The sequence below is a fragment of the Parambassis ranga genome, chromosome 22, assembly GCF_900634625.1.
Source record: "Parambassis ranga chromosome 22, fParRan2.1, whole genome shotgun sequence".
NCBI classification, from domain to species: Eukaryota; Metazoa; Chordata; class Actinopteri; family Ambassidae; genus Parambassis; species Parambassis ranga.
The window spans coordinates 525,945-537,699 of NC_041042.1; the positions used below are offsets into that span (position 1 = coordinate 525,945).

The window sequence follows — 11,755 nt, forward strand, 5'->3', positions numbered from 1 at the left end:
CTCACTGACGGTATGAGCTCATGTTCACATATATATATATATATATATATATGTGAACATGAGCTCATACCGTATATATATATATTTATCACGATAAAAAGCCGAAGACCATCCGGGTCATTTTCAACCTGTCGAACATTCAACTCGATCTTAACGCTCTGGGCACGTTTTATTGTGAAGGAGGTGACCGGAAGCGCCGGTGCTTTTTGCTGCTGACGTCAGCGGGCTCGCCGTGAGGCTGCGTCAGTGTGGCCGGAGCGTCAGGCGGAGCGGCTGCTGCTGGGTGCTCCGCGGCTCTGCCTCTCTTTACGGAGCTTCTCGGCGGAATTCACCGTGACACGCGCGGCGTTAGGCTCCGGGACATTCACGTGACGGACTGAGGGGGGGGCCGCTAAACCACCGGTTGATTCCGGGAGCTGAGCAGAACCCCCTCTGTGACTGGACCCGGACGCTCCGATCCCTCTGAAGCACGGGGATGCCGCAGGTCAGCGCAGAGTCTGCCGGGGAGATGCTGCTGCCTGGAGCCCCCAGGCGGGACGGAGCGGGGGATGCGGCGGAGCGGAGCCGCTCTGTCCGGGAGCGGCTGGGTGCCGCTGTGTCCGGGCTCAGCGAGCTGGAGCTCCTGCGGCAGCGGCAGGAGGTGCTGGTCCGGGCCGCGCTGGAACGCAGAGAGGAGCGCAGAGAGGAGAAGCTCCTGGAGGAGAACATCCTGCTGCTCAGGAAACAGCTGGTAGGTCCTGGCAGTCACATGACCTCACACCTGAGGTCAGAGGTCATGTGGGGGGACCTGGAGGCAGACATTGACAACATGGTGATCGGCCATCAGAGCAGGTTGTTTTAAATCCAAAATGTTAATCAATACCTGGTCACCATGGAAACGGGGGGCTTCAGCAGACTCAACTCTGTCTACAAAACTTGTCAATTAGATGATCAATGATGCTGATTATTGATGGTTTATCAGGTCCAGGTGGGGTTAGAATGTGTCTCCACACAGCAGTGTGTGATGTGGACCAGCCTGCTGTCCATGCTCAGACAGAGTGTTAGAACCCGGGTCATTGATCAGCTGCACGCCTCAAACGTCACGCTGAGTGAGCAATCATGGACTCAGACAGAGTTCAGAGGCCGCTTCAGCCCGACATGTCCGGGCCCAAAGTGTCAACTGTGACGTCCAAGAGTCTAAATCAACCTGGACTCGAGTCCAGCCGCCTCGTTTAAACTCTAGGACATGACTGTGACCTGGATGAGTGGGAGTCCACAGACTGTGACATCACTTCCTGCAGAGGCTCAGCAGTGGGTGTGGCAGCAGGCAGCTGATTGACAGGACAAACAACTGCAGGAGTAACACGCAACTCCTTCCTGACCTGCAGCTGCTACACACACACACACACACACTTGTATGGCTATCTTTGTGAGGACATTCAGTGTCTCCAAATGCCCTCACACACACAGGTTGTGTGACTTTGTGACTGTGAAGGCTTCACTGACCTGACAACAGATCCGTTATCACTGTCGAGTGCTGCTCAGCTGTTCTGGTGGGCTCAGCAGCAGCAGCTCAGTCACAGGAATGCAGCACATGACCTGCATAACCCGCATGTTTTCCTCTGAGGGGGAGGGGCCGGCTCAGCCTGTGTCCTGTTACAAAAGTTGCTTTCATCCTTTAATCAGGGATCAATAATCAGCAATAACTGGTCCGGTCAGAGCAGCGGCTCGTCCAGCTTCTGTCTGTGATCTCCTGACGCCTCCATGAAACGGCTGCCATTGTTTTTAACGTCTCTTTGTCTCCGTCAGAGCTGTCTGAGGATGCGGGACGCCGGACTCATCAGTCAGCTACAGGAGCTGGACCGACAGATCAATGACCTGCGACTGGACACGGAGCCGTCACATGACCAGCCAGAGGCGGACAGCAGACCGAGCTCAGGTAGGTAGACCCTGGAAGATGCAAAGAGCCGACAGCTTCAGAGAGTTTAGACAGATCCAGACCCTGCAGACAGTGAAGAGCTGAAGAAATGCATGCATCATTTCAAGGTTTATAGAATCTGTAAATGACCTGACCTGACCTTTCAGCGTATGACGGCTGAGTGTGTTCAGTGTTCGCTCTCAGCTTCTGTTTGTGGGCCTGGTGACATCACACAGCCCCTCCTAACCTCCTCTTCCTGTTAGGTTTCTACGAACTGAGTGACGCTGCGTCTGCCTCGCTCTCTAACTCGTCCAACTCCGTCTTCAGTGAGTGTTTTTGCACAACAGCCGACGCCGATGGACGCCTCCCGTCCTCAAGTATGTCCCCCAGTCTGTGTAGTGCTCCCCCTCTTTGATGCCACTGGTCTTCTGTTGTGTAGACTCCTGTCCGCAGGGACACCTCCGAGGGAGGGTTAGGCCTTAAAGCTCCGTCTGTTGTTTGTAGTTTTTTGTCCCTCCTGCTGCTGAAGACATTTAAATTCCCTTTTTAAAGTCCACATTTGTTGTGGTACTCGGTGGATTTGGGATGTGGAGGGTTAATGTTTCATGCTGAAAAGAATTTTCCAGAGAGTCATTACTGCACTCAGCGGCCCGGCAGAACTTCCTGTCAGCTGTTGACATAATGAAAGCCAGCAGCTGGTCCAGCTGTGTCTGCTTACTCACGTTGACTTCTCTCTGTCTCAGATGGTCCGGCCGACTGTTTGGAGTGTGACGGACTTGTTGGAGGACTTTGTGATGACTCCTCTTTCTCGGGGACGATCCACCGCTCGCTCTCAGCTCTCTACCCGCCCACGGTGGATGCTGCCTCTCTGGTGGCTTCCAGTGATACCCGCTCCAAGTACCTCTGTGACCTGGTGACTTGGAATGGCAGTGAAACGTACCACTTCCCAAGCCCGCTGCACGCCCCGGTAGTCCAAAGCCCTGCCCTCTTACAGGGTTATGGAGGTCAGGGCAGAGATGAGGCGGGAACACCAGAAACCTCCTCTCCTCCTGTTTCTGTTGTTCCTCAGAGCTCCTCCTGGCCGGCCCTGTCCTCCACCCAAACTACTTCACACAAGCGACTGGACAGCTACATCTACAGTCTGCTGCAGCGCAGGGCCCAGCCTGTCAGGACCGGCAGACCCAGGACCAGTATCAGCACAGAACCATCTAAGAGCATACTGAGGCAGGCCAGTCTGTGTGCTCGGCAGCTGTCCGGGCCTGGTCCTGGTTTAGTGAGGGGGTCTGAACTCAAACCCTCCCCACCGGCTGGAGGCACATCAGTGGAAGGTGTTGCCATGCCGTCTGCTCAGAGGCAGAGGTCTTTGGAGGGTAAAGGGGAGGAGCAGGAGATCCAGAATGTTTTTCCAGGTGGAGGTGACTGCAGCTCTCCTCATGGATCTATAAACAAGTACAATGACAGTCTCCTGAGGAAGAGGAGCAAAGGGCTTCTTCCTCACATAGCTCTGCTGCCGAGAGACTTCAGGGAACTGAGCAGTCCCAAAGCTAACTCTTCCCCCATGGACACCAACAAGCCATGCTGTCCTCCAGACCAGGAGCTGCACCTGGAAGCATCCAACCCAGCGGAGACCAAGAACAACCACAGGTCACTCCAAGCAGAGGAAAGCTGCAGGGTGGTGCTGGAGCTGGACCGCCAGAGGTCCTCCAAGCAGAGCCAGGATGACAGAGGAGGCAGTCACATGGTCCACAGACGGTTTATCTCCACCCAGCAGCGCTGCACTAGCGGCTGCATAGGTGGCAGCAGGAATGTGAAGCACACGTGTAACAAAGAGCCCTCATCAGGGAAGAGAGGGGTTAAATCCCACCTCAGGTCTAAAAAGTCCCGCCTGCCGGAGGATGGGAGCTCCACTCACATTAGGGTGTCCAGAAGAAGTGTCTCCTCCAGGATGAAACGCCCCCCTGCCTCCATCCCAGAGGGCAGAGTCCTGGACAGACAGGCGTCAGGACTAGGCAGCATGCGGCCAGGTGTGTTTAAGTGTTATCACCATGGAAACCACCATCACCACCATCACCATGGACGTGATCAGGTCGTGGTCATTGCCAAACCAAAGTACAAGCGCAGTGAATACTGCCGGCTGCGTGCGCCCCCGGAGGCTCTGTATGAGGAGGCCTTCAGGCGGGTCCAGCTGCGGCACAGAAAGGAGCCTGTGAGCGGGTCCACAGTGTGCCCCCCCTCCTCAAGCCCATATTCTTACACTGCAGGAAGTGACTCCGAGTATTCGGCCGAGTGTGCGTCACTCTTTCACTCCACCATCGTGGACACCAGTGAAGACGAGAGGTCTAACTACACCACAAACTGCTTCGGAGACAGCGAGTCCAGTGAGGAAGAGTACGTGGAGAGCACGACCACCGGCAGCGACACCGAGGAGAGTGGGGGAGGGGGAGCTGGGGGCGGGGCGGGCGCAGTCTGCAGGGGAAGGGGGCCGTCAGGGGCCGCTGGGGCTGGGGCCGCTGGGCAGGAAAGGATTAAAGCCTCTCGCAACTTGAAGAAGAAGATCCTCCGCTTCCGGTCGGGCTCATTAAAACTCATGACCACCGTATGACCCACCTGCAACACCTTCACAGACAGTTACATGCACCTGAACCAAGTCCACAGACTGTAGGACAGGTGCTTCATGGTCCACTGACTGAGGAGAGACACCCCCCCCCAGCCTGGACACAACTACTTGTTGTTACTGCTTCCCCAGCTATGCCCGCCTGAATGACCAGCAGTCTGGTCTGGACCTGTAAGTCCGTCTGGATCTCCATGCAGCACGTCAACTTCCTGTGACTACTCTGACCTTTGGACTCTTGGTCTGATGCAGCACAGCACTGCGGAGCGTCCAGTGAACACCCACACAGCATAAGATGCTCTTTAGCCAGATTGGCCTCCTTCTGCCCCCCCTCCCGTACTTGACAAGTGCCTCAGTGGGCAGGAAGCTGTCAAACTGAAGGTCTGCTGCTGTGACCTCAGCGGTCCTTAAACCTCCTGCAGACACATCCTACTCAGGACTCCTCCACCCTCTATGAACCTGCTCCTCATGGTCACGCTCAGAGGATGTCAGGTTCATGAGAGAAGTTCTCCTCTGTGCAGTGACCCTGACCCTGACCCTGACCCTGACCCTAGCACTGTAAGCCCCCTGTTCTCTGTGAGCCGTCTGCCTTCTGAGCTCCATACAGGCTGTCACCAGTCCAGGGAGGGTCTGAAGTGGACTGAAGTTGCTTTGGGAGTTTGAACTGCTTGGTTCTGTTACTTTTTGCACTTTGAGATGAACCATCTCGGATGTCAGCCCAGATACATCTTGTGTTTGTTGATGGAAGCTGGTCTACACGTTACACAGCTAATGACGGAGTGACAGCACAGGCTGGACTGTTAGCCACAAAGGAACCAGCATAATCCACATTATGTTTGCTTTTATTTAAGTTCATGCTGTTTGTTGCTGTACACAGTTAGCATGGCTCCATGCTGTGTGCGCTCTGCTGGAAGGTTCTGGGCTTCCCTCAGTAAACAGCCAGGGAGGTTTGTTCTGGAACCTTCCCACATGAGCATGATGATGATGTCAGAAGAACACAGTCACAGTTTGTCACAGTAACTGGCGGTTCTGCATGTTAGCTCTTACAGCTGCAGCTCCCAACATGACCACAGTCCACATCCAGTTTTCCCTCATTCAGGAATCTGAGCTGCGACCCTGTGTTGGAGAGCCGGGCGTAGTTCCTGCGTGGTTTGATCAAGCTTATCAGGACAAACTGTGACTTTGTTCTGTGAGGTTTTAAAATTAAAAAATAAAAACTTTATTGTGTTTTCTGGAAAAATGGCCCATGTGGTCCACAGCAAGCTGAGCAGTGCTGCAACACGGCATGTTTAGCCTAGCTTAGCTTGTAGCGTGTTCAACCTGCTCATCGAGCTATGGACAAAAATCAGACTCGTTTAGCAGACAAACCCGAACACACAGCACCAGGCAGTAACAGGGGGGGGCGGTGAAATCTGCAGCATCTGTGCAGGAGTCCTGTCACCGAGGCCTTGTTGATGAAGCTGTGTGCCATGTTTAAACCTGACAGGAGGTTCAATGTACAGACTCACTAAATGCAAACACTGACTGTGAATGATGTCTCTGTGTGACGGCGCTTCATTAAATCTATCCTGAACCTGGTCTGGGATCTTCTCTCTGAAAGGCTGGACGTGTGAGAGGTCAGCTGACAGCATGGCGATGTTCATCAGCTGGAGCACAGCTGGTTCAGGGTCACTGTAAATGCACCGCAGCATGAAGACAGTCAGATATGGTGGTCAGTCACAGGACTGCGGTTTACTTCCACAGAAATCTGTTGGTGCCGAGACAAAGAGGAGCGTCTACACGGCAGACAGGAGGAAAGAGGAGTGTGTGTGTCTGTGTGTGTGTGTGCCTGCCTCCAACAAACTGACCTCCTGATTAGAGTTAGAAGATTGGCAGAGATTACAGATGTGTGTCATGTGACAAATGGCTCCGATGTTCATTAAGATCAATGAACTGGTTCCAGTTCTCTGTCTGCAGCTAAGTCCTGATGCTGAACATACCAGTGTGTACCACTAGGCTGACACATCGTCTGTCCGTGTGTGTGCGTCTGAGTGGAAGCAGCAGGGGGTTCTGGGTATTTGATCAGACTGCCTTGAATACAAAGTCATGTGACCTTCACCAGGCAGGAAACAGTGGGGCGTGTGGACAGGTCTGTGTGTGTGTGGACATACATATGGTCCTACAGATGGTCCCACACACACAGTGTGTTACTGCAGATCACATACAGGCTCAGTAATCTGTGGGAGTGGATCAGAGCTGTGTGTGTGTGAGAGAATGATCTGAACACATTCCGGGTAAAACCACAGACACAGATTCTGTGTTTCTGGTTTTTAGTTGTTTTTCCCTCAGCTGCAGATTTTTCTCAAACACACACACACACACATACAAACACACACACACACACACACAGATACAGACACACACACAGACACACACACACATACAAACACACACACACACAGACACACACACACACAGATACAGACACACACAGACACACACACACAGACGCACACAGACACACACACGGACAGACACACACACACACACACAGACAGACACACACACACACACAGACAGACACACACACACACACAGACACACACAGTGGGCTGCAGCAGTGTTTGTGTGGGTGGTGTGTGTGTTTCCTCGCCTGGTCTCAGCTGCACACCGGTCGATCTGTCACAGATCTGTCCTGCACTGAGTGTAGGTCCAGTAAACATGGACCTATTTGATGTGGCGGAGGGACACAGATCTGTCCTGCACTGAGTGTAGGTCCAGTAAACATGGACCTATTTGATGTGGCGGAGGGACACAGTTCATTTCCTGCTGCTGCTGTTCAACCTCTCCCTGTCTGTGGAATGTTGTGTGACAGATCTTCAGGAGGTCATAGGCTCCTCCTCCTCACAGGCCCGGTCAGATCTCATGAACAGCTGATCCTGAGTGAACAGTGGTAGTGAGGTCACTGCTGTGCAGCGCCCCCTGGGGTCTGATCCTCGCTCTGAAGGCTCTGGAGTCCAGCGGTGGCAGAGCCGAATCCTCTGAGAGGGTTAACTTTAACACCTCCACTGGGCCGAGGCTGACTGCACAGATTAAAACTCCCAGCTGGTCCAAGAAAAGCTGAGGGTCCTCCAGGAGGAGGGGGGAGGTTGCTCCTGTTGCTACGGCAACCCCAATAGACTGAGAGATTGGGAGGGTGAGTTAAACATGACAAATGATATGATGGAAACCAGATAAAAGCTACTCAGCTAAGCTATGTAGCTATGTAACACACACACACACACACACACACACACACACACACACACACTCTGCTGGTAAGTGTGAAGGGCAGCGGGGATTTTCAGCAAACAGTCACAGTGTGTGTGCGTCAAGGATTTTCAATGTTTCCAGGGAGTAACGCTGCAGTGATTTATTCCTCTGTTGCCTCTAAGGTGATTGTGTGTGTGTGTGTGTGTCTGTGTGTGTGTGTCTGTGTGTGTATGTGTGTGTGTGTCTGTCTGTCTGTCTGTGTGTGTCTGTGTGTGTGTGTGTCTGTCTGTGTGTGTTATTAGTTGTTATTAGTGTCATTAGGTGCTGCTGTCTGCACACTGCTCTGTCTGGTGTTGTATGTAGGAAGTGATGCTTGCTGGACGTGTGTGTTGTTGTATGTCAGACACACAGTGTGTTGTTGTATGTCAGACACACAGTGTGTTGTATGTCAGACACACAGTGTGTTGTTGTATGTCAGACTCACAGTGTGTTGTTGTATGTCAGACACACAGTGTGTTGTATGTCAGACACACAGTGTGTTGTTGTATGTCAGACACACACAGATGTGTTGTTGTATGTCAGACTCACAGTGTGTTGTATGTCAGACACACAGTGTGTTGTTGTATGTCAGACACACACAGATGTGTTGTTGTATGTCAGACTCACAGTGTGTTGTTGTATGTCAGACACACACAGATGTGTTGTTGTATGTCAGACTCACAGTGTGTTGTTGTATGTCAGACACACACAGATGTGTTGTTGTATGTCAGACTCACAGTGTGTTGTTGTATGTCAGACACACAGTGTGTTGTTGTATGTCAGACACACACAGTGTGTTGTTGTATGTCAGACACACAGATGTGTTGTTGTATGTCAGACTCACAGTGTGTTGTTGTGTGTCAGACAGACACACAGTGTGTTGTTGTATGTCAGACTCACAGTGTGTTGTTGTATGTCAGACAGACACACAGATGTGTTGTTGTATGTCAGACTCACAGATGTGTTGTTGTATGTCAGACTCACAGTGTGTTGTTGTGTGTCAGACAGACACACAGTGTGTTGTTGTATGTCAGACTCACAGTGTGTTGTTGTATGTCAGACACACAGTGTGTTGTTGTATGTCAGACTCACAGTGTGTTGTTGTATGTCAGACTCACAGTGTGTTGTTGTATGTCAGACTCACACAGTGTGTTGTTGTATGTCAGACTCACAGTGTGTTGTTGTGTGTCAGACAGACTCACAGTGTGTTGTTGTATGTCAGACACACACAGATGTGTTGTTGTGTGTCAGACTCACAGTGTGTTGTTGTGTGTCAGACAGACACAGTGTGTTGTTGTATGTCAGACTCACACAGATGTGTTGTTGTGTGTCAGACTCACAGTGTGTTGTTGTATGTCAGACTCACAGTGTGTTGTTGTGTGTCAGACAGACACAGTGTGTTGTTGTATGTCAGACTCACAGTGTGTTGTTGTATGTCAGACTTACAGTGTGTTGTTGTATGTCAGACACAGTGTCAGTGTCAGTGTGTGTGTCACACACAGTGTGTTGTTGTTGTATGTCAGACACACAGTGTGTTGTTGTATGTCAGACACAGTGTGTTGTTGTATGTCAGACAGACACACAGTGTGTTGTTGTATGTCAGACACACAGTGTGTTGTTGTATGTCAGACACAGTGTGTTGTTGTATGTCAGACAGACACACAGTGTGTTGTTGTATGTCAGACTCACAGTGTGTTGTTGTATGTCAGACACACAGTGTGTTGTTGTATGTCAGACTCACAGTGTGTTGTTGTATGTCAGACTCACAGTGTGTTGTTGTATGTCAGACTCACAGTGTGTTGTTGTATGTCAGACTCACACAGTGTGTTGTTGTATGTCAGACTCACAGTGTGTTGTTGTGTGTCAGACAGACTCACAGTGTGTTGTTGTATGTCAGACACACACAGATGTGTTGTTGTGTGTCAGACTCACAGTGTGTTGTTGTGTGTCAGACAGACACAGTGTGTTGTTGTATGTCAGACTCACAGTGTGTTGTTGTGTGTCAGACTCACAGTGTGTTGTTGTATGTCAGACTCACAGTGTGTTGTTGTGTGTCAGACAGACACAGTGTGTTGTTGTATGTCAGACTCACAGTGTGTTGTTGTATGTCAGACTTACAGTGTGTTGTTGTATGTCAGACACAGTGTCAGTGTCAGTGTGTGTGTCACACACAGTGTGTTGTTGTTGTATGTCAGACACACAGTGTGTTGTTGTATGTCAGACACAGTGTGTTGTTGTATGTCAGACAGACACACAGTGTGTTGTTGTATGTCAGACACACAGTGTGTTGTTGTATGTCAGACACAGTGTGTTGTTGTATGTCAGACAGACACACAGTGTGTTGTTGTATGTCAGACTCACAGTGTGTTGTTGTATGTCAGACTCACAGTGTGTTGTTGTATGTCAGACACACAGTGTGTTGTTGTGTGTCAGACAGACACACAGTGTGTTGTTGTATGTCAGACTCACAGTGTGTTGTTGCAGTGTGTTGTTGTATGTCAGACTCACAGTGTGTTGTTGTATGTCAGACACACAGTGTGTTGTTGTATGTCAGACTCACAGTGTGTTGTTGCAGTGTGTTGTTGTATGTCAGACTCACAGTGTGTTGTTGTATGTCAGACACACAGATGTGTTGTTGTATGTCAGACACACAGTGTGTTGTTGTATGTCAGACTCACAGTGTGTTGTTGTATGTCAGACTCACAGTGTGTTGTTGTGTGTCAGACAGACACACAGTGTGTTGTTGTATGTCAGACTCACAGTGTGTTGTTGTATGTCAGACTCACAGTGTGTTGTTGTATGTCAGACAGACACACAGTGTGTTGTTGTGTGTCAGACACACAGTGTGTTGTTATGTCAGACACACAGTGTGTTGTTGTATGTCAGACACACAGTGTGTTGTTGTATGTCAGACAGACACACAGTGTGTTGTTGTATGTCAGACACACAGTGTGTTGTTATGTCAGACACACAGTGTGTTGTTGTGTGTCAGACACACAGTGTGTTGTTGTATGTCAGACTCACAGTGTGTTGTTGTATGTCAGACAGACACACAGTGTGTTGTTGTGTGTCAGACACACAGTGTGTTGTTATGTCAGACACACAGTGTGTTGTTGTATGTCAGACAGACACACAGTGTGTGAGCTTCAGTCAAATCAGATTTATTTTTACCTGCATTTGAATCAGGAGCTGAGCAGCAGAGTTTCCCTGACCAGGAATGTTTGCATGATTCACACGCGCTTCCTCCTCGTCTCCATGACAACACTGCTGAGTTTTTTATGTTTCGGCTGAAAGATGAATTGTCTCTGTCAGCAGACTTCATGTCCTCCAGAGACTCACAGGACAGTCTTACCGAACAGAGACAGTCCTGCACAGTGAGGACATGTGAAGTGGATTAAAGTGGAACGTCCCTTTCTGTTGTGTTGCTGCTCTCACAGAAATGATCTGAGGTGATTCAGTATGAGGTCCGGATGCCTGTCTGCAGCTGGACCGCCGCCTCCTTGGGTTTCCATGGAAACCCCTGCAGCTGACAGTGCCGCTGAGAGATGTGTGTAAGAGGTTAATCAGCTGAGGGACAGCTTTGGTTGATTGACATATGACTTTCAGGCGAGAACCAAGAACGACACGGTTTATCTTTAACGTTCAGCATCACAGATCTGTTCCAGATCCAGATCCAGTTCCAGATCCAGGTCTTCAGCAGGATTCTGGGCACTCTGTCCTGGTTTCAGAAATCAGGTCGATCTATTCTGGAAGGTGTGTAAGGAGGCCAGAAGGAACAAATCCAAGTCGCATCAGTTTGTGCGTCTGTCTCAGGGTTGTGGTCACTGTGCTGTGTGTGTGTGTCTCTGTGACTGTTTGGGAGCTTCTGAAGCTCGGCCCTGCAGCCTGTAATGACCTCTGTCTCACTCACACACACACACACACACACACACACACACAGCAGGTTAATGGCATCATTAAGCAGACAGAGGTTTTAG

At 50.5% G+C, this 11,755-nt stretch overlaps 2 protein-coding genes across 3 annotated transcripts in view; both read left to right on the plus strand.

Moving 5' to 3' along the window:
* Positions 1-232: 232 nt before the first annotated feature.
* LOC114427882 (dapper homolog 1-like) lies at positions 233-6,086 on the plus strand. 2 transcript variants are annotated; one of them, XM_028396104.1, is made up of 4 exons: positions 233-730; positions 1,789-1,918; positions 2,161-2,274; positions 2,641-6,086. In XM_028396104.1, the coding sequence occupies exons 1-4, from the start codon at positions 476-478 to the stop codon at positions 4,497-4,499; spliced, it is 2,358 nt and encodes a 785-aa protein (XP_028251905.1). In that variant the 5' UTR covers positions 233-475; the 3' UTR covers positions 4,500-6,086. The 2 variants fall into 2 exon arrangements, with proteins under 2 accessions (XP_028251905.1, XP_028251906.1); XM_028396105.1 differs by having other exon boundaries at positions 2,161-2,223.
* A 1,812-nt stretch (positions 6,087-7,898) lies between these two features.
* The window catches only part of lgals3b (lectin, galactoside binding soluble 3b), a 9,141-nt gene continuing 5,284 nt past the window's right edge, over positions 7,899-11,755 (plus strand). The window contains exon 1 of the mRNA XM_028396128.1: positions 7,899-7,921. The gene's annotated coding sequence lies outside the window, so the exon portion shown is untranslated. The remainder of the gene's footprint in view (positions 7,922-11,755) is intronic.